Source organism: Sminthopsis crassicaudata, chromosome 6, assembly GCF_048593235.1.
Source record: "Sminthopsis crassicaudata isolate SCR6 chromosome 6, ASM4859323v1, whole genome shotgun sequence".
NCBI lineage: Eukaryota > Metazoa > Chordata > Mammalia > Dasyuromorphia > Dasyuridae > Sminthopsis > Sminthopsis crassicaudata.
In genome coordinates this window covers 249,947,846-249,969,876 of record NC_133622.1, presented here as the reverse complement: position 1 = coordinate 249,969,876, position 22,031 = coordinate 249,947,846, and the positions used below count along the sequence as shown (strand labels likewise).

At 52.4% G+C, this 22,031-nt stretch overlaps 1 protein-coding gene across 2 annotated transcripts; it reads right to left on the bottom strand.

Annotated features, from left to right (window-relative positions):
* Positions 1-5,004: 5,004 nt before the first annotated feature.
* SLC22A12 (solute carrier family 22 member 12) lies at positions 5,005-17,629 on the bottom strand. 2 transcript variants are annotated; one of them, XM_074276397.1, is made up of 11 exons: positions 17,521-17,629; positions 16,759-17,343; positions 16,279-16,382; positions 15,988-16,142; positions 12,385-12,553; positions 11,767-11,890; positions 9,877-9,992; positions 9,182-9,396; positions 7,487-7,595; positions 6,784-6,987; positions 5,005-6,024 (listed from the first exon to the last, which is right to left on the bottom strand). In XM_074276397.1, exons 2-11 carry the CDS (start codon positions 17,158-17,160, stop codon positions 5,973-5,975), a joined length of 1,650 nt encoding a protein of 549 aa, XP_074132498.1. In that variant the 5' UTR covers positions 17,161-17,343; positions 17,521-17,629; the 3' UTR covers positions 5,005-5,972. The 2 variants fall into 2 exon arrangements, with proteins under 2 accessions (XP_074132498.1, XP_074132499.1); XM_074276398.1 differs by having other exon boundaries at positions 17,441-17,536.
* Between the last annotated feature and the right edge of the window lie 4,402 nt (positions 17,630-22,031).

Here is a 22,031-nt window from a genome sequence, read left to right as displayed (position 1 = left end):
GGACTAAGAGGCTTGGAGGAAGAAAGGAAGCTTTCTTCCCTTCTCAGGCTGCTACTCTAGCTGTTCCCTCCCCCCCCATGGAAAGAGCCAGGCCCCCAGTTTGGGCCCAGCCCCTATGGTGCCACTCCCCCCCCATAGGGAGGCCAGAGCTCTCCAGCGATGGTCATGGCACTTTTTCAACCTGTTCAAAGGGAAAAACTCAAGGCAGCTGAGTGTGGTCTCTCCAGAGAAGAGCCAGGGCACCGGCCTGGCCCACTGTGCCCTTGACCTTGGGGCGATCGAGCCGGGGAGCAAGAATGGCCTCAGTCTTTGTCCTTTTATTCCACTGAGTCAAGCCACAAATGGCATCGGATTGGGGGCCCGCCTCGGAGCAGGCGGTGACTGACCTCCACCGGGCCGATCTTGTTCCCTTTATCCATTCTGCCGTCGTTTCCGAGGCATTTATAATTACGTGGGGCTTTCCGTCTCTCTGGGTCCTCACAATGACTGTAAATAGACAGGGCAGGGATTATCATCTGCACCTCATGGGTATGAGGAGAAAGCTTGTTGTGGAAAGACCCGCTCCTTGGGCACACAGACTGGGGGGCCAGCGTCGTCTCTGACGGGATGGGCTGGGTGCCACTGGGCGACTGACCTGAGCCCCCCGAGGCCCAGGCAGCTCTCAAGTAGAGCACAGTGTCTGGTGCATGAAATAAATGCTCAGCGGTTGTTGGATAAATTAAAAGGCAGATGCTGGCGTGGTGGAGAGAGCTCCCGACTGCAGTGAAAAGCAGGCGTGCAGACCCCAAAGGGAGGGGATCCGAGAACCGGGGGATGGACAAAGACTCCCCGCTCACAAGGGGGGACTGGAAGCCAGGTGGTCTGACTCCCGGGCAGGACCCTTCTCTGTGCCCCCATTATCTCCGAAAGCCTCCTGTGGAATGGCCACCGAGGGCTTCTGCCTCTGGCTCCCAGAAAGACCCGTGCCAGGGACCCTGAGAGTAAAAGCAAGGGAGAGGGCCAGCCCAGGGACAAGGGCTGGAGACCAGCAGCAGGTGCTCCTCTGTGCTGGGACTGACTCTGCAGGAGAGAGGGAGAGACAGAGACAAAGACAGAGAGACAGAGAGGGACAAAGACAGAGATAGAGAGATACAGAAAAAGACTCAGAGACAGAGACAGAACGACAGACAGACAAAGGCAAAGGGAGACAGAGGAGCACAAAGACAGAGATAGAGAAAAAGAGACAAGGAGAGACAGACGGGGGAGAAAAAGAGGGACAGAGACAAAGAAACAGAGAGGGAGAGACAGAGATGGAAACAGCAACAGGGAGAATGAGGCTGCCCCCCAAAGAGCTGAGGCCTGAGGCTGGGCTGGAAGACCCTGAGATTGGGCGCCCCTCGCTGACAGAGCCTGACATGGTGCAGATCTGCTGTCCCCACCCCCACTCCGGCTTTCCTGACTGCCCGCCCCCATTTTCTCCCAGGCTCTCAGTGCTGGAAGGGACTCCAGGACCCTCCTGTCCAGCCCATAGCCCAAAAGAGCCCTTTGACAGCGCCCAAAGGTGGCTGTCCTGCCAAGCTTGGCTTGAAGATCTGTGAAAGGGCTTCTCTAACCACAAAAGAACAAAAGGGGGGGGATGGGAGGAGAGAGACAGAGACACTGACAGACACAGAGAAAAGACAGACACACAGAGGTGCAGAAAGAGAGAGGCAAAGGCGGAGACAGAGGAGAGAGAAAGAGAAGTAGACACGGACACACAGAAAGAAAAGACAAAGACACCGATGCTGAAAAAGAGAGAAAAAGACGAGACACAGAAGAGGGGCACACAGAGAGACAGAGGAGAGGCAGAGAGAAAGGAGGGGAAGGGGATTCTGCCACTGGCGGGGCCCCTGGGAGGGAGCCGACTCGGTCCCCACCCAGAGCTGGGGGACGCAGGCTTTTCGGGATAGCTCCGGCCGGGGGGTGGGCCCCACGGGGGAGAGTCCTGGTGATCAGCAGAGCACAGGCAGTGGAGCTGGGAGGACATAACGATGCTGCAGTTCAGCCCCGTCCTCCGCCTCAGACCCGTGGAGGTGACACGAGACACAGAATCTCCCAGAAGCACCATGGGCCTTCCCACCTGACCAGCTCCTAATTAACAGTCGGCCCCCTTCCCACCGCCCATCCCCAGCAAGTGCTCCCTGCAGGCTCTGTTTGAAGGTCTCCCATGAGGCGCTCCCTCCCTCCACTGTTGGCTCCCGTGGCTGAGATGGCCCCGGACACTGACCCCACTCCAGGCCTCCGACACTCAGGCTGTGGCTTCCTCTTCCACCTCCGGGTCTGAGCAGGACGTGACCGGAACCTCCGCTTAGGAAAGTGTCCTTGATCTGGGCTCCAGGGGTCCATGGGCAAATTTCGGGGAACCCTTGAACTTGGTCGGGAAAATGGCATTTTAATTTCAAGACTATTGGTCTCCCTTGCAATCCTCCGCCTTTGATTGAACGCCTTGAAACGGGGATTCTGGGAAGGGATCTTTCACCAGACGGAAGGGGTCCAGGAGGGGTCAGCGAGGCGGGGAAGGAGGGAGGTTTCCACTGTAAGTGAAAGGGAAAGGCGGTTCCTGCCTTCAAAGGGTTTAAACTCTCCTGGGAGAAAAGGGCTCATAAAAATGGCCCAAGAGGTTGCGCCCCGATCTAAAGTCCCCCGGGGAATGGGGGCCCCAAATCTGGGTCCTTCACCCTCCACCAGTGGGAAAACCTCTGCGCTGGATCCACCCACACCTGCCCGCTCTATCCAACATCCCAGCCTTCCTGAGAGCCGGGCAGTGACGGGGAACTCACCACCATCCCCAGTGAGCCCTCGCTCAGTCTTACTTGTGTGGGAGAATAAGAATGGGAATATTTCTCCTTACAACCACCCTACATCGCACAGAAGCCAGCAAAAGGTAGGTTCCATTATGATACCCATGTTATAGATGAGAAACCGAGGCAGACACAAGGCGACTTTTCCCAGAACCACACAGCCAGGAAGTGTCTGCACTGGATTTGAATTCAGATCTTCCTGATGCTGGGTACACCGCACCTTCTGGGGCAGGTGGAGGGAACCAGGGAGATGGAAGAGGAAAAGCTGGAGCAGGGAGGCCCAGAGGAGGAGGGGACCGAGGTCAGGCTGTGGGGCCCGGCTTATCCGTGACCTTAGAGAGAGCCCAGTCCCTTTTTCAGCTTCGTGAGCAGGGAGGGCAAGAGCCCCCTCCCTGTGGCTTCCAGGCCAAGGCCTGGCTCCAGGTCCCCCTCAGGCAGCCAGTATCACCTTAGTATAAATCTCTCCAAAAACCTGCCCTTAGACCTTCTTTCTCTGGATTTGTTTCTATTCTGGTCTGGCGGGGGCTGGTACCATTAAAGGCCTGTGAGTGTGTGTTTGGTAATTAGCCCCCCAATCCTTGTCCCCTGGTAATTAGCCCCCGTACTCCTCCCCCGCCCAGCTCCGGCTCTGCCACTGAGGCAAGCTCCTAGAAGGGCAGGTTCACCCAGAGCCCCCTTGGATTTTTCTGACCCAGAAGTGCCCACTCTCCTTTGCAAGCTGGGGTGGGGGGGTTGGGGGAGGGGCCTTGCCAGCTCTAGGCTGTCACTCCCCCAGCAGTAGGGAACCAGGCCCTGGGAGGGAGAAGGGAGGGCCTTGGGACAAGCAGGCCGACCTCCCAACTCATCTGCGTCAGCCATGCTGCTCGGCCCCCCGTGGCCCACACCATATGGTGACCCAGGCCCGGGCCTGGCTGGCAGCAGGAGTGGGCAGGGAGCCCAGCCCTTCCTTCCTGGGCCGATTCTGCCCCCAGAAACGTGACTCCCAGGAGCCCCTGTGGGTCCTCCTAGACAGAGGTTGGAAGGGGCAAGCTGGGGGGGGGGGACCAACCCCTCTGAGGGCCCAGGGGTCAGAGAGCCGGGGAAGCTGGGAGAATCCCAGGTCCAGAACCAGCGGCCCGACAGAGATTCGGGAGAGGGAGACTGGCCCAGCCCCGTGCGTTTTCTCAGCTCTACCACTAACCTGGCCCTCCTCCACCCTCTCTGCCTCCACTGGCTCTCAACTTCTGCCCATTTTCCAAACAGGGAAAGGCAGAAATCCTCTTCCTCGTTCCGATTGGGCTTGACTCGACAAGCATTTATTAATCTCCTGCTTTTAGGTGATGGGGACCAGAGACAAAATCGGGGAGCTCTGCCCTCTGGGAACCTGCATTCTCCTTAACTGTGTGTGTACACAAGGAGGGCATAAAATTCGGGCAGCTAAGTAAATACAGAGTGACCTGAGGAGGAAGAGGATGCTGGCAGCTAAGGAACCAGAGAAGACTTCAGGAAGTGAGGGAAGCTCACCTGAATCTTTTTTTCCCCTGAGGCAACTGGGGTTAAGTGACTTGCCCAGGGTCACACAGCCAGGAAGTGTTAAGTTCCGAGTTCAAATTTGAACTCAGGTCCTCCTGACTTCTGGGTTGGTGCTCTAACCATTGTGCCACCCAGTTGCCCCCCCTCCCCAGTTGGATCTTAAAAGAAGACAAAAATAATGGGATGTAAAGGTGAGACTCTCAGATCTCTGGGCACGGTGCCTCCCTCCGCTTCTTCATACAATCTGTGGTCCTGCCAGGCCAGGAGAGATCACCTGCCTCAACTTGCCCATCTCTGAATGCAAACCCTACGCCCAGTTCCCTGCCTGGGCTCCGTACCCATCCTTCCTTCCTCCAAGGCCCAGTTTAGGGGCCCTGCCCCCAGGAAACCTGTTTGTCTGACTGAAAGCCCCTGCCCCCTTCTCCCAGTGACCCTGACCTGGGTACCTTGGAAGCTGCTCCCCTGAGGCCCTCCCCCTCCCCCCAGGCTCCACGGATGCCAGTGTCAGCATCTAGCTCCAGGCCTCTGCATGTGCACACACCCAGATGTCACAAACATACACCTGTATGGGGGGGGGGGTCTGGCTCCGCAGTCTCTGGCCCCCTTTGCAGACACTCAGACTCGGCACAGAGCCAGGCCCAGCTTGGGGCCTCTCATACAGTAGACAGCTATCAGTCATTCAATCAGCAAGCATTTATTAAGTGCCTACTATGCACCAAGCACTTGTGGGGGCTAAACAAAGCATTTCTTGCCCTCCCAAAGCTTACATTCTACTGGGAAGGACTGGAACGTAGCCATTCAGTACATCTTTGGTGAACAGGAGGCAGCCTGGGCCTGCTGAGGGCCCGTCCAAGGCAGAAGCAGGACATCGGTCAGCAGGGAAGCCAGAGACCTTCTCCCCCCCACCCCCACCCCAAGGGGTTCCTCGGTGGGGAGAGAGGAGGCCTTAGGAAAGCCCTGCTCCCCTGCCCCATCCTCCCCACTAGGAGTGCAGGGAGGGCGAGGGGGAGAAGGGGGCTTACTCAGCCCTTTTGGGACCCTGGGCAGGCAGGGCCTCCCCTGAAGGCAATGAGAGAAAGGGGTCCCCTGAAAGAGAGGGTCCCAGCCTGTCCAAACACGCCCTCTTCGAATCACAAAGAAGCCCATCCAGGGGCGTAAGTGACTTTGGCCAAGATCATGTAGACAGGAAGGGTCTGAATTTGAATTCAGGTCCTCTCCAAATCCAAAGTCTTCAGGGCCGTAGCAGAGGAAGAGGAAACGAGGCTGAGGGGGAGGGGGAGGGGAAGGGGAGGAAGGAAAGGGGGGACGGAAAGGGGGAAAGAAAAGGGAGAGGGAAAGGGAAGATGGGAAGGAAAAGAAGAGGGAGAAAGCTACAGGGCAAAGTTGGAATCAGGCCCAAGGTGTCTCAGAGCTCTTGGACAGCAGAGGGAGGAGGCTGATGGGAGGATGTGAATGGGTCAGAGTCCCGGGGATTGGCGAGAAGGGTGGGGAGCAGGATTGGGCAGCGCCTGTGAGCGCCCCAATGAGTGAGCGCCCCCACCGCTCAGGATGCTCTCCCCGAGCAGCCAAAGCTCACGGGCTCCCGGGGCTGGGGGCTCTCGGGGCTGGGGGCTCTCGGGGCTGGAGGCTCTCCCGGCTGTCCTAGAATGGCGTGGACTTCACAGGGCTCTGCTCTGGCTCGGCACCTTTCACTCTGCAAAGAAAAAGGGAAACTGCGATCAGAGGGTTTAGAACTGGAAGGAATAGTAATAGTCAAGACTGGACATAGGAAGGGAGACAAAGACGGGAGAGACAGAGAGACAGAGAGGAGAGACAGAGACACACACAGAGAAAGAGGAACAGAGACAAAGACAGACAGAGACAGAGACAGAGAGAGAGGAGAGACAGAGAGGAAGGAGGGGAAAAAAGGAAGGAAGCAAGGAAGGGAGGGAAGAAGCCCCTAGAAAGCAATGGGTGGTAATGGGAAAGAGCATGGACTCTCCCTCCAAGGACCTGAGTTCTGGCCCTAGCCCCTGACATTTTGGGGCTGGCTGAGCCTTGGCTCATGCACCTGGCTCAGTGCCAAGGTGAAACTCTCTGAACATCAGTCTCTTTCTTGATAAACTGAGGTTAACAGCGCCTGTTGAGCCTACCTCCTGGGGCTGGGGAGGTAGGGGGGGGCCCTTCCCCTTCTAGGGGATTCTTGAATTTTTGTCTTGCCGGGCACAGGGGTGCCTTTATTGGACTGATTGCTAATTCTGTCGGATTGAGAGCTATGTTCTGTGGACTTACATGTGTAGACCTCACCCCCCAGACGGAATACAAGCTGCTTGGGGGCCAGAGCCAGCGTCCGCCCCCAGGGCCCGTGTGCGGAAAGATGCGCCCTGGGGCTCCCCGGGGCCCATGGAGAGCCCTGGCTGGGCGCTGGGTGGGAAGCGCCCCTCCCCCCAGCGGCCGGGGCAGGGCCACTCACCGGCTCTCCACGTCGTGGATGGTGTCGGGCAGAGGCAGGCTGAGGGTCTCGGGCAGCAGGAGGGCCGTGAGCCCGGCGAGCACCGGGACCCCTCCGTAGACGAACAGGGGCAGCAAGGGGCTGACCTGGCCCAGCAGCCTGACCAGAGGCCCCAGGCTGGACCCCAGCCGGGCCAGCATTTGGCATCCGCCCATGGCAGTCATCCTGCGGGGGACAGGGTGGCCATGGGCCTGGTGTCCAGCTCCTCGGAGGAAAGCCGCGGCCCCGCGGCCCCTTCCCTGCTGCCCGCCCTGGAGGGGAGCCCCATCCGGAAGCCCCGGCTGCAGGGGCAGACCCCCCAGGGAGCCGTGTGCACGTGGTGGGAAAACCAGGCGGGCACCCTCCGGGACCGGGGGAGGGGGGGGGGGGACGTGTTACGGCTGGGAGAGAGGCCGCAGAGGGGCTGAGAGGGGCGGGGCGTGCACGCGCGTGTGCATATTGTGTGTGCACACCTGTGTGCGCGCGCGCCTCCGGTGGAGAGAACATTAAGGGACTAGGGTGCAGGCCCGCTCCCGCCTCGTGCCCTGGCTGAGCACGCCGGGAAGTCACCAGCAGCTCGAGGCGGGCCGGCCCAGCCTGAGGAGCAGCCGGCCCCCCTACCCCCCAGCTCACAGGCACGAGGAGGGCGGGGCGCGGCCCCTCCCCCACCCCTCCCTGCCCTCACCTGAGCACGGTGGGGAAGAGCTCGCTGCTGTAGACCGTGGCCGTGGTGAAGGCGGAGCCCACGAAGCCGATTCCCAGGACGGCCAGGGTCACCCGCAGGGTCTGCAGCTCTGTGGGGGACGTGGGGAAAGAGGGAGGAAGGGGGCGGGAGGAGGAGGGAGAGGGACAGGAACGAGATGGGGAAAGAGGGAGGCAAGGGAGGATATGGGGAGAGGAGATATAATGGATAAGAGGGACAAGATAGAAAGAGGGAGGGAGGGGATGATGGATGAGGGGGAGGAGGAAGGATGGGGGAGGGGAAGGGAGGGAGAGGAGAGAAAGGGGGGGGCGAGGGAAGGGATGTGTGAGGGGTGGAGAACGCAGCCCCCAAGTCCCCGGCCTCAGCTCCTTCCCAGGATATTCCCAGGCAGAGGATACTTTGTATCTCAGATGTATCTCCAGAAATTGTCTGGGTAGAACAGTATAGGGTGCGTGTGTGCGTGCTGGGGGAGGGTGCACGCTGGGGGAGGGTGCACGCTGGGGGAGGGTGCACGCTGGGGGAGGGTGCACGCTGGGGGAGGGTGCGTGCTGGGGGGGGTGTGCGCTGGGGGAGGGTGTGCGCTGGGGGGGTGCGTGCTGGGGGGGGTGTGCGCTGGGGGAGGGTGCGCGCTGGGGGGGGCGTGCTGGGGGAGGTGCACGCGGGGGGGGGGGGCGCTGGGGGAGGGTGTGCGCTGGGGGAGGGTGCACGCTGGGGGAGGGTGCGTGCTGGGGGAGGGTGCGTGCTGGGAGGGGGGTGTGCGCTGGGGGAGGGTGTGCGCTGGGGGGGGTGCGTGCTGGGGGGGTGTGTGCGCTGGGGGAGGGTGCGTGCTGGGTGGGGGGGTGCGTGCTTTCCCGGAGGGAACATAAACTCCCTGAGGGAAGGGACGGCCCATTCGCATGGTCAGCAGGCAGCCCAGCGCCTGGCACAGTAGAAACCTCACAAAGGCTTGCGGATGAGGCAGGTGGAAAGGACTGGAGTTCTGATCCCTTCTCCGCTTATTATCTGTGGGACCTCGGCCAAGGGTTCTAATTTCTCTGTGCCTCAGTTTCCTCAGATGTAAAGTAAAGGGATCGGATTAATGGCTTCTCAGTTTCCTTCCAATTTTAAGTCGATGATGGTGGGGGAAGAGGGAGGCAGCGCCAGACTCAAGGAGACCTGGGTTTGCATTATGCTGACATCATATTTGCAAAATACCTTGTAAACCTCAAAGTCCTATGTGACCCCTGACTTATTACTATTTACCTCAACTTTGTCTCCAATAAAATGGGTTAACAATCGCGCCTGTATCTGCCAGGATCAAATGGGGGGGGGGCGTATTTGGCAGTTTCAAGGGCTCCGTCCCTGCCGGTTGTCATTATTAGCGATGGCGGAACTGCCCCCCCCCCCCCATGCTGGTCGGGACAACAGGAGAGCGCCTCGCAGGTCATTCCCAGAATCTCCCATATCGAAGGGCCGCGCTCCACCCCACAGATGTTCCTGAGACCGGGCACTAAAACCGGTGCCGGCCAATTCCTCAGCTCGTTAATCCCCGGAGAATTAGGGGAATCTGGTCCTTGAGGACCGAAGAGCAGAGACCCAGGGCTTGTTTTTCGCAGGAGGTTGGGGGTCCGTTTGGTTTTTCCTTTGTGTTTCCAGGCCCCTCGTGGCCGGCACACACTGGGAGTCACCCCCACTCACCCTGAGGCACCACCGTGTTGACCAGAATGCAGAGGCCCGCCAGGAGGAAGGACCCCGCTTGGGTCACGCGCCGCCCCAGACGGTTCATGGCGAAGAAGGCGCCCATCTTGTTTGGGATGTCAATGGCCCCAAAGAGCACCTGGAGCAGGAAGATATTGCTTCCCAGGCTCTGCATGTCCAGGGCCAGGCCATAGAAGGTGAAACCAAAGGTAAACCTAGGAGAGAGGGCAGCAGAAAGAGGCAGGAGGTGAGGGCCGCCTCATTGGGGGTCTTCCCCAGCTTGCCCCGGGGCATTCCATGTTTCCCACTTCCAGGCCTGACACTACAGCCCCCCCCCCCCCCAAATCTCCGAGTCTGACTTTGTTCTGCCTGAGGTCCCGCTTTCCCAGCTCTGACACTCTCTGCTCGGTTCCCCAGCCTGAGCTCGGGTGTTGGGGCTTGGGTTAATGGAGGCTGCTGGGACTTCTGGGAACGGGCCACCTGCCGGGGCAACGCTGAGCACATGGGCTCGCTGAGGCGCAGGTGAGCGCACTTACTTACAGGTAGGGCTCCAGGAAGGCTTGGCTGGGGCGCAAGGATGCTGGGAAAGGTTCCTCCCCCCCCCCCCGGGCTTAGGCCCCCCTCACTATGAAGCTGGGAATTGTTCTCTAAGGTCCCCCAACGGGGCTCCGCTTGCCATTGGCAGAGAATCTCACCACAGAAACAGCATGCAGCCAAACCGCTTGCGCAGCTCAGGGGTTCGGAAGAGATCCACCATTGAGTGCTGGGCTTTGGCTGCCGTTAAATCTTCCTGCATGGTGGCTAGCACAATCTAGGAGGGGGACACCAAGAAGATGGCCGTCTCTGAGGAGAGAAAGAGCTGGAAGCCATAGTGACCCACATGTGAGTCGCCAAAGAAGCACGGTCTTCACATGATTGTCACCGGGACAGATCTTTCTGCACCGGGGGCTTCCAGGTTCTAATCTACTCTGTTGTCCTGGCCCGTGACCTCCCTTGGGCCAGGGCTCTAGAAAAAGGAGTCAGAAGTACGGCTTCTGCCACAGCCTGCTTTGTGACCCTCCCCGTAGGTCCTTCACCTTTTCTGGGCCTCGGTTTCCCTTTCTGTAAAGTGGGAGATTAAAGGAGCACTTCTGCTTCTGCCACTAGGATCAGATGCCGCTGCCTGTGACTCAAGGACAACTGGGATTTTCTGCCTTGGATTCCGGGGTCCCCGGAAGGGGGGAGCCCCGCCTTTCAGGGCAGACTAGGTGGGGACTGAACCCAGGTTCAAATCCCACCTCCAGCCCTTGGCCTGTAAATCCCCTAGGGAAGTTGCACCACATGTGTGGCTCTCCTAGTCCTCCTCTGCAAAATGAGCCCGGTGGACAAAATGATCTCTCTCTGAGCTTAGTCCTGGCCCCCAGGGGGCGCCCCAGACAAAGAGCACAAGGGTCCCCCACAGCCCCCCAAACTGGGGGAAACTGGAGAGAAGGTGGAGGGGGCGAGGAAAGGGTTGGGAGTCTCTGCAGCTGAAGGGGGCCCTGGTTCTGCAGCCTCCAGGAGAGGGCCGGGGAGCACAGAATCCCACCTCCTCTAGGACTTGCACCTTGAAGGGCAGGTAGGGTTGGGTCAGGGCTGACTGCCCAACACCAGGGGGCGCCGCAGGGTGTGAAAGCACTGGAGTTGGGAAGAAGTGAGTTCAAATGCAGCCTGGGACACTTACTAGCTGTGTGACCCTAGGCCAGTCACCTGAGCCTCTGTGCTTTAGTCACCGGAGAAGGAAAAGCCGGACCATTCCAGTATAATTTGCCAAGAAAACCCCAGGGACAGTGCTGGTGTGCCACGGTCCCCGGGGTCACAAGAACTGGCTGAGCCGTACTCTCACCTGTCTGAGCCTCAGTTTCCCCACATGTAAACTTTATCTCGGAGAAGGAGCTGTGGGAGGGGCCGAGAGCTGTCACTGACTAGCTAAAAGCTGCTCGTGGGGAGGGGGGGGTTTAACAGTCCCTTGGCACAAGAGTCCGGAGCTGGGAGCAGAGGGAGAGCCTGGGGAGGAGCAGACTCAGGTTGGAGAGAAGGAAAAACTTCCTGAGAATCTGAGCTCTCAGAAGTGGGAGGGGCTGGCTGGGGGGGTGTAATAGGTATTATGTGGGCATATATACATAACAGAGATATGTGAGTGTGTGTGTGTGTGGAACCTGAATGGCCTCTGTTTATGTTATGTATAAGGTGTATGTGAATATAAATAATAAATTATATCTACACACGTATACATGCATGCATACACACCTATAAAAGTCAGAAATTATTTGGCTCAAATGACTTCCAAGGCTCTTTCCCACTCAGATTTTTTTTTAAGGAAATTGAGGCTCAAAGGCAGTAAGGCATTTGCTAGTTTTCTGATTCCAAATTTCATCCTGACCCAGAAGGAGCCCCCTCGGAGGGAGGGGGAGAGAAAGGGAAGGAGGGAGGGGGAGGGAGGAGGGGCCAAGCAGAACTTCACCCCGCTCAACTCTTAGGCTGCCTGATGGCTGGGAATAGGGCCCAGTGGGCTACGCCCAGCCCCATTCCTCAGTGCTCAAAGGAGCCCAACTTTTCCTCCTTACCTCGGTGGTCAAAGTGTCTCTAGCATCCTTCTTCCCATTGAATCCTGCAACTTTTCTGAGCGCGTGGAGCCCTCGGTCTGTTTTGCCCATGATGATGAGCCAACGGGCAGACTCGGCAAGCCACCTGTTTAACACATAGGATCCACCCGCCCTGCTGGCTCCGAAGGTGAGAACACATGGCCCTCCCCTCTCCTGGAATCTCGCCACCTTTCTGGCTCATGTATTCTCCGAGCAGACATCTCAGCGGGCACTAGCAAAACATCCTGCCCGTGCCAGATGGGATGGGGAGGCGATGAGGTATGGCGGAAAGAGCCTTGGATCGGGACTCGGGTGGCTTGGGCCCCAGCCTCGGCTCTGCTGTTACCTCGGGCACCAGCTCTGGGTCTCAGTTTCCCCCATATTAAATAGCACAAATCTTTCCTGGGCACTTTAACTTATGGATGGCCAGACAACAAGGTGTTCTTGGCCGTGACGGATGGACAACACGGAGACGGCAGTGTTGGTCACTTGTGACCAGTCTCACTGCCATCCAAGAGTGAGGAACTCCCCGCTTGGGTCCCCTTAGCCACAAGGAATCCATCCCAAATGGAGGCCCCCCCCCCCGCCAATGGCACTGACCATGAAGACAGAAAGAAGAGGAAGAAGGGCACAGACATGGTCAGCTGGAGGATGCTCCAGTCTCGGATGGCATACGCGACCCCCGACAGCAAGGCCTGGCCAAAGCTAAAGCCAAGAGCATTTATTGTCATCACCCTGGCTCGAGCCTGGGTTCTCGTCCACTCCATCACTGAAAGGAAACCCAGGACACAAGGACGATTTCATTCATTTATTCATTTCATTCATTCCCTCATTCACTCAATCATTTATCCATTCACTTCAATCCAGTCTGACAAACGTCTATTACTAGGTACAAGGCTCTGGGTTTACTCGGAAATGAAATCATCTTTATCTTCAAGGAATTCATATTCTCCTGAGGGAAGGGGCTTATGATATTTATTCAGGTGAGTAAAAATGAAGTATGGCAACGTACTTTCAAGAGGGAGAGAGCGCTCATGAGCGAGGAAGGGGGAACTGTAGAAAGTGGCTCCTGAGCTCGATCCAGAATTGAGTTCCAAGATAGTCAGTGCCGTTCATTCAATTCCCACAATTCACTAACCAAGACTAAAGAAATTGGTAGAAACCAGACTGGGAATGGTTGTAAATAGATGAAAACCAGAGGCATTTGTATTTTCCCAGAAGCAGCAGTGATTTTTGAGCGTAAGGAGTGGATTGGATTGGTCAAAGCTATATGTGTTAGGAATATCATCGACAGCTGCGGAGCGGGGCAATGCTAAAGGTAGCTGTGTCTAGCAGGTGAGAGAAGGCGAGGACCTGAACCAGATGGGGGTCATCAAGCGTGGGGCGTGAAAAGGATGAGACTGGGCAGAAGATGCTTCAAGGAGCCAAGGGAAAAGAAATGGAGGTGGAGGCTGAGGGACAAAAGTGGATAATACTGAACTTGCCCACCTCAGAGAGTAGGATGCCAGTACCTGAAATAGAAGGGGGGAATTCTGGGAAAAAGGGGTTTGGGGGAAAAGATAAGAAGCTATAATTTGGAGATACCTGTGGGATATCCAGATGAGGCTGTCCAATAGGAAGGTGGTGACATGGAACTGGGGTTCAGGAGAGAGGTTACACTAAATATTTCTGTATGAGAGCTATCAAACTCATGGGAATTAGTGTCAGGGTTAGAGTTAGAGGGACTCAAATTTGAAAGAGGCAGGAGATCCATAACGAGGCTGGTCAAAGATGGAATGTCTCTCTTCCAGTTCTTCTTAGCCCTTATATACCTTCTAATTACATCATTACAGCACACTGAGCATGTGTGAACTAGAGAACCATGACATCACCATGCTAAGTGCAAAGGATATATGGGAACTAGAGAAACATTACATCACCATGCTGAGTATTAAGCATATATGGGAACTAGAGAACCATGATATCATCAATTCCACTGAGTTAACACCTTGTTTCAGGTATACTTCTCCAGAATTCCAGCCCTCCACCCAAACTCCTGGGAGTGGATAGGTATATCAAATGAAAGAGCAAAGCAAAATAAAAAAGGAAAGAACTTTGGGCAACACCTGTTGGGTAATAATAGTCAGCAGTTAGATAGTGCTTTGAAGTTTATAAAGTGCTGTAAATATGTTATCTCATTTGATCCCTATAACAGCCCTGGAAAGGAAGTGATATTATTATCCATGTTTCACAGATGAGGAAACTGAGGCAGAGATTAAGTGACTTGCCCAGATTTATACAGCTAGTAAGTGTCTGAGGTCACATTCGAATTCAGGTCTCCCTAACTCTACTTCCAGTGCTCTAGCCACTGTGCTACCTCATTACCCCAGTAAATGGAAGAGAAGAAAGATCTAGTAAAGGAGACTAAGGAGTAATTCAATACAGAGAAGATAGAATGCAATTGGGGGGGATGTTGTATGGAAAACTTTGAAGACTTCACAGAGGAAAACTGAGAAAAGGCTGTCCAATTTGATTGAAATTATCAATAATCTTGGAATGAGCTGTTTCAGTCGAGTGATAAAGTCCTAAATTAGACTGCAAAGAACTGAGAAAGATGGGGGGAAGGAATAAAGAAAGAAATTGAGGGAAGACAATCCCTTCTTGGAGTTTGGCTCCAAGTGAAAAGGAGGGGACATAAGATGGTAACTGGAGGAGATGACGGGGTCCAAGAATGGTATGGTCGTTTTTTAAGAATGAGGAAAGAATGGGCACGTTTACAGGTTGAGGAGAAGTTAGTGGATAAGCTTAGACTGAAGATGAGAGGAAGAAAACCATGCTTGAGGAGCCAAGGTCCTAGCTGAGATGAAGGGAGATGGAATCAAGAGCACGAGTGAAGAGTTTAACTTTGCCAGAGAAAAGGGTCACCTGTCCTTCACAAAGGAACAGAAAGTGGGAAATAATTAAGAGGGGCTTCGGGATATGGAATGGAAGAGAAGAGGAAGCCTCTATTTGCTCAGGAGAATAGGAGTCAAGATTCTCTGCCCAGAGGAAGTGGGAAGAAGAAGAGAAAGACGAAAGGCTTTGGAACAGTATCCATGGAGAGGAGGATCAAGAGTCAATCATGGAAGAATAAAGTGTTACCATGCAGCAGTAAAGACCCAGTTGAAATTATAAATGATAAGTTTCTAGTGAATACAGTCAACACAAATGAATGGATAGGTTTATCAAATGAATGGCTTTCTCCTGTAGTATTCTGCACCATGTAATCCATCTGTCTATAAATTCATCTCCTCGTCCATCTGTCCTTCTATGAATCCATCCTTCCATCTATCTACTCATTTATTAATTCAGCTCATTCTTCCATCTATCCATTTATCTATTCATTCATTAATTCAGCCCACCATCCATTCTTCCATCTATCCATTTATCTACTCATTCATTAATTCAGCCCACCATCCATTCTTCCATCTATCCATTTATCTACTCACTCATTAATTCAGCCCATCATTCATTCTTCCATCTATCCATTTATCTACTCACTCATTAATTCAGCCCATCATTCATCCTTCCATCTATCCATTTATCTACTCACTCATTAATTCAGCCCATCATTCATCCTTCCATTTTTCCATTTATCTACTCATTCATTAATTCAGCCCACCATCCATTCTTCCATCCATTCACTCATCTATCCATCCATCATCCACTTATGCATCCATTCAGTCAACCTTCCATACTTTCCTCATGTAAGCTTCCTTTGAGTTTGTCAGTAATTCAAGAAATCTTTATTAAGGACCTACTACTGAGATACTGAGAAATTAAAATAGATACATTCCCTGCCTTCAAGTTGTCCACAGTTTAGTAGAGAAGATGAGAGATGGACACGGACTTTATTAAGGACCTACTACTTGCATAGCCTTGTGCTAGATACCGAGAAATTAAACTACATATGGTTCCCGCCTCCAAGTTGCCCACAGTTTAGGACACAGAAAAACCGTGTAAATTAGAACATCTACATACATGAGGATGCAGATGAGGCTAGAATGGAAAACTAAATTCCAGCTGGGGAAGAGGTTCAGATCTTAGAGAGACGGCATCTGAACCACGCCAAAAGGTGAGGAGAATGTCGACCGGATTTTGCCGCTTCTAGGGTCTCGGGTCTTCTAGGGGAGGTCTCTAGGCTCCTTGTCAGGGTTTGGGGCAGGTTCATGAGGTCATACTCACAGAGCGTTCCAGTATTCATCAAAATTCCAGCCACAGCGAAGGCTGATAGGAAACGGAAGGAGCAGTAAAGGGAGAAGTTGGGAGCAAACGCAGCACAGGTGCCACTGATGGCCAACTGCAGGTAACAGCAGCTCAGCACCAGCCTCCGCCCAAACCTGTGGCACAAAAGCGAATCTAGGACAATCCGTGGGACAAAGATGCCGTGGCCCAGAGGGGGACGGGCAGGAGCCCCCCAAGGTACTGAGGGTGCTCGATGGGGGTGAGGGCAGCGAGAAAGCAGAGAACACTCACCTGTCAGACATGGGGCCATATATGAGAGCTCCAATCATGATGCCCGCCATGTATATGGACTGAGTCATGGGCTTCAGGAATAGCCAGTCACACACCATGTCCCACTGAATCAGAAGGGAAGCCAACAGCAGGGATTAAGAGGGGCCGCCAGGTCTGGGAGGGCCTCAATGTCATCTGGGAAGGATCGTTTCCCTTCACCCAGTTGGAATCTGAGTCTGGGAGGATCACGCGTCCCCAAGCTCCCACGGGTCACTAAGAGCAGCGCCGGTGCTGGAACCCAAAGCTTCGCCCTCACTAGGCCCTCTGGGCTGAGAGGGGAAGAGGTCAGGGGGAGCGTGATGGGAATGAATCCTAAACAAGCCATCTGGACGGGCCAGTTATGTGTGTTCAGTGAGTCTCCAAAAGAACTACAGATGGAGATGGAGGAGGGGGAAAGAAGTTAGAAGGAAGAAGCAAGAGTGAAAGGGAGGGGGCGCCCACCTCAGATACAATGGAGGAGGTGAAGTTGCTGTGGTCATAGACCCAACCGTCCAGGCAGCTCTCGGTGCCCGCCTCGCTTGCATTTGGGTCCAACATGTTGAGCTCCAACAGCTGCCACTGCGGGTGAAGGAATCGACGGCATTTCTCTGGCTTCTGGTATTTGTCCAGGGGGATGAAGGCTCTCAGGAGAGCCTCGGGCTCCAGGCTCCCAGTGACGTTGGCAGGGGCGGTAGCATTGTCCAGCAAGGGGACGCGGCAGCGATGGGGGGGGATAGCTGCCGTGAAGTTCTCCAGCAGGTTGTGAGAGGTGAGAAATACAATGGGAAAAACCAGAGAGAAGATCTGGAAGATCTGAAATCTCCCCAGGCTGCCAACTTGTTCCAGGAGCTCTGCAAAGGCCATGGGGCCCAGCTGGAGATGCCCCGGGGGTGCAGGGACAAAGTGGTCCTTCCTGAGGTGAGCCCCGAGAGGCAGATGGAGTGCTCCGGATGGGCTGCAGGGTCAGAGGCCCCGGGGGTCCAGTCTTAGCTTGGCCAGTGCCTGTGGGACCTCGCCATTCCCCTGTGGGGGCCTCAGTTTCCACACCTATAAAGGAGACGGGAGAGCCAGTGGTGCAGCCTACTTCTTACCTTGCTCCGGTTTCCCTCAGGATCCAGACTCTCACAGATACCCACACACTGACCTCGAGTTGAGCCCGGATATCTATTTGTCCAGGGAGGCTCTTTCAGGGAGAGTGTCAGGACTCTCAAAGGTTCTGTTTACCTGGCTCAGGTGCTCTGGGAAGGTCCTGGCAGCTCCGGCTCAAACCAAGGGAGGGCCAGCCTGGAGGGAATGCCGGACTCCAGCATCCTGGGAATGCTAAGATCCAAGCGGGGAGATGTTGGCAAACTGCCTCTTGTTCCCAGATCACCCTGTTACTAAATTACATTGTAGGACAGAGGTTAGTCCTCTTCCTGTCCCGATTAACCCTGGGGTTAACTAACCCTGGCACAGCCAAGATGTAAATAAATACTTCACCCCTAGCCCTTCAGGTGCCTCCTAGCCAGTGGGTGGGCATCTGTCTGAAGATTCCAGTCTCTGGGCCTCTGAGTCTGTTCCTGGGTCTCAGCACTCTTGGAGTCCCTCGTCAGCAACTAATGTCTGTTTCCCCTTATTCCACTTTGATCCTTAGTATTTGGGGGGCTGTCTGGGGAAAGCCATGGACCCTTCTCAAAATCATGTATTTAAAGAACTGAGGGAAATGCTAATGGGGAAAATAAAGATGGCATTTTCCCGACCCAAGCCTACCCTGAGGAACCCAAGTCAAGGGGCCCTGGATCACCTCTTCTTGAAGGCACATTGCCCTTCGAATCCCTGGGACACTCCATCTCTGAGTCTCAGCTTCCTTCCTTGGGGACAATAAAACCTGAATCCATTCACCGAATGAGCCAAGGTTTGAACCTTGAGATCCATGAAGTGGGGCTGCTTTCAGCAGCATCATGCGTTAGATTAACTCAGCTGGTACAAAAGCCCGAATGATGAGGAAACTGAGGTACAGACAAGTGATTTGCCCAGTATCCGAGGCAGGTTTTGAATTCACTTCTTCCTGACTCCAGCCACTTCTAGGTCTGTTTGGCTGAAATGTAGATTACACAAGAATAAGTAAGCTGATATGTCTAGAAAGAAAGTCAGATTGGGAAGGACTTTAAATGCTGAAGTATTTTACCCTAAAGCCCAGAATCCCAAAGGGAAGATTCTTGAACAAGGGAATAACACGGTCTGAGCTTAGAATGTCACTAGGGAGGATAGACCAGAGACAGGGAGAGCTTTGAGTCAGAGGGACCAATTAGGTGGGGATGTGGACGTGAGGGCCTTAAGTAGGGAATAGAGAGAAAAGGACAGATGTGAGAGTTACTTCTAGGGTGCTGCCTTCTGAAGGAATGAATGAAAATTTATTAAGCACCTACTATGTGCTGAGAACTTGGAAGGGTTAGAGATACGTGTATAAAGAAAGATAATTTTTGCCTTCAACAAGCCTGCATTCTAATAAGGGAAACCATACACATAGGCCATTGCTGGACAGGAATGGGAAACTTTGGTCCAGTAAGCTAAAAGGGAGTTGGCTAGGATATACTATAAGATATTTAATATGTATGGGAATGCCTGCCATCTAGGGGAGGGGGTGGAGGGAAGGAGGGGAAAAATTCGGAACAGAAGGGAGTGCAAAGGATAATGTTGTTAAAAAATAATTACCTATGCATATGTACTGTCAAAGACAATGTTACAATTATAAAAATTAATAAAAAAAAAATGAAAGGGAGTCGGGATGGCACGTCCCATCCAGGAACAATGCTAGTGTTTTCACCATGGTCCATGATTCTAGAACTTCAGGAATGGGGGAAGGAAAGGGCACACAGGATGATGGGGAGCTGCCAGCGAGGATATTACAGAAGAGAAGGAGGAGGAAAGGGAAGCAAAGCTGGGGCTTTCCGGAAAGCCAACTCCATAATGCTCCCTGCTGGGGTTCGGTGCCCTGGAGCACAAGTTCTTCCTGGGGATGGAGTCAGGTGTGGATGCTGTGGAGGGGGCCAGGGAAGAGGGAGGGATCTCTGTGCCAGGTCACACTCCCCGCCAGGCAGCTTTCTCTTTTCCTCCACAAAGTGGACATATACAGTCTCTGATTTAAACCTCACAAGGACACTGTGACATAGTCCATTTGTTATTATTATTCCCTTTTTAATAGATAATAAAATTGAGACTCGGAAAAGGAAAATGGCATCCAGGATCATATAGCTAAGCAAATAAAAGGGAGAGCCAATACTGGAAAACCCCAGTGTCCTTCCAAGTGCAGAGCACTTTCCACTGTATCACACTCCCTTTCGGAAACATTCTTTATCTGTTTCTTGTTTCTTTTTGGCAATGCTTGCCACCAGGAGCTACCACCAAATATCTAGCCACTGGGAGCCCCATCCTGCAGCCAATGCCCTTCACCAGGGTCTCCATGCAAGCCCCTACCTCCAGCCACTGCCTGGAAAGGTCCTGCTGCCCTGGAAGCACCCAGTTGGGCAGTAAGAGGTGGGGGAGCCAGCCAGGCTCTTCCCTTGGTGAGTCCATCCTTCTCTGTTCCAGTTACAGAAATGTAGTCGTGTGACCTTGGGCAGGTTATTTTATGTCTGTTTGCTCCAGTTTCCTGATCTGTAAAGAGAAAAATACTAACAGGATCCACATCCTAGGATTCTTATGAGATCAAAATTATAAAATGATTTTTAAGATACTTAAAACAGTGACTGGCATATACTGGGCATTATATTATTATTATTTCTTTAACTGAATGTAATTGTTCCATACCTATGGCTTTCAAATGCCATAAATAATAGATTAAGGATTTTCATTTAATTTGAAAATGCAATTGATGTCACCTGAAGTTTCATTTCATATACATGATATTGTTTGTAATATTATTGTATTTCTAAATTCTCTTATGTTGTAAAATCTGAGACACTGTTCCCACCTGATTAATTCTGAGCCTTGCTTTTAATGCCCTGTGATTGACTGTCAGATATGACTTATGCCTGAAATTGAACAGAGCTAAAGGAGATTTTCCCTCTGTTGTGATATATGACATTACTATAATTATGTTCCTCTTTTTTCTTTTATACCAAATTTCTATATTCAAGAAGTTTTGTAAGTACAATACTAAATCTATTAAGTAATAGATTGATAATGGAATATTTCTAATTTACTATAATAGGATGCAAATATGAACATCTTACCATTTTAACCTGTATTTATAGTCAAATTATAATATAAGGATGATATCCTTATTTCCTAAGGGAGATTTCCTAAGGGGGAAATGATTAAACAAAGTAATAACAAAAATGTAATGTGAAAGTTTTCTAATTAAATGGAATAATACATTTTGAGAAAAGCAACGGGATTAGACTGTTTTCTCTAAGAACTATATAAGACGTATATGATTGGCTTCCAAAATCATCTATCGCGGAAATTCAGGCTTTGAGCATGTTTTGGTAATAAATTCTCAAAATTGGATTAAGGATTTATTAATTAAGGATTATGGAAGTTACACATAAATTGAGGTGATAATGTAGAGAAAGTGAAATTTTTTCCTATTATTAATTTACTGTCTGATAAATTTAAAAAGCAGATGAGTTCATTTTACATAAATTTTAAAGGATTTTTATTTCAGATAGAGGATTAAGGTAAAGATAGATTCAACAAATGGTATATAAACTGGAATTCTTTGAAGTTTCAAAATTGAAGAAGCAAATTTAAATGATTGTACTAAAATATATTCATTTATATTAATATTTAGGAATTATCTAGAAACCAGAAAAGCAGAAAGCTATTCTGAAATAAAGCCTATTGTCCGAGAAACAATATCTAGAGACCCGACTATGTGAGACATCTGGGACTCAAAATGTGCTGGCTAGATGGATATTGAGAATGGGTTACTAGAATACAAGGAGAATTGATATTAATTAATAGTGATGATATGTTTAAGTTTTCTTGATTACCTTGGTGACATGTAAATCTCCCTTCTCAGAGCTAATCCATTGTGATGGCTCTAAGTAGTTGATCTGTAACTGACAATGTGATTTTGCAATAATGGGAATTATGAGGAAAAGTTTATTGCATTATTTGAACCTAGCTGTGTGTGACTAGGAGGCTGTACCATCCAAAGACTGATACAAGGAGTTTTCTCATAATTATCAACCCATACGTCTTCTAAAGGCCCCTTCCTGGTCCTTCTGATTACACCTATGGCTGTCAAACTTGGGGACTCCTGGATCATCTGAAAAAAGCCTCTGCTCCTGAGTGGATGAGGGAACCTTCCAGGGACCTCAAGGTTCATCTAGTACAGATCCCGAAGTAGCCGACATCCAGATGAAATAGCTGGCCCAAGATTCCAAACAAGGGCTGACTACACCATGCTAATTTTTTTTCCCTCTTTCCTTTTGTTATGTGCCCAACCACCAAGGCCCAGATTCAAATGTGTTTCAGCATTTTCTCCCTCTATATTCTTGGCCCTCCTCTCTTTTCTGCTTGCAAGCAAACAATGACTACCAATGATATCTGGGACCTACTTCCTAACCCCCTGGGCATCTTATCTTGGCCCAACTGGCTTCTCAAGTGCACTATTGACCAGAAGGGCAGGGGGTTTTTTAGATCCCCTTCCTCTGGCCAAAACAGGGAAATGTCCAGATATTAGGAGACACCCTGTGTTCTAGAGCTAAAGTCCAACAAGCAAGCTCTTGATATAACAACAATCCCCT

Excerpts from the sequence above, each read along its gene's own strand:
- SLC22A12 (XM_074276397.1), bottom strand. The coding sequence starts at position 17,160 with ATGGCCTTTGCAGAGCTCCTGGAACAAGTTGGCAGCCTGGGGAGATTT. Across the intron at positions 16,143-16,278 it reads TATGGCCCCATGTCTGACAG|GTTTGGGCGGAGGCTGGTGC; the intron begins GTGAGTGTTCTC and ends TTTGTGCCACAG. Across the intron at positions 7,596-9,181 it reads CAACACGGTGGTGCCTCAGG|AGCTGCAGACCCTGCGGGTG; the intron begins GTGAGTGGGGGT and ends CGTCCCCCACAG.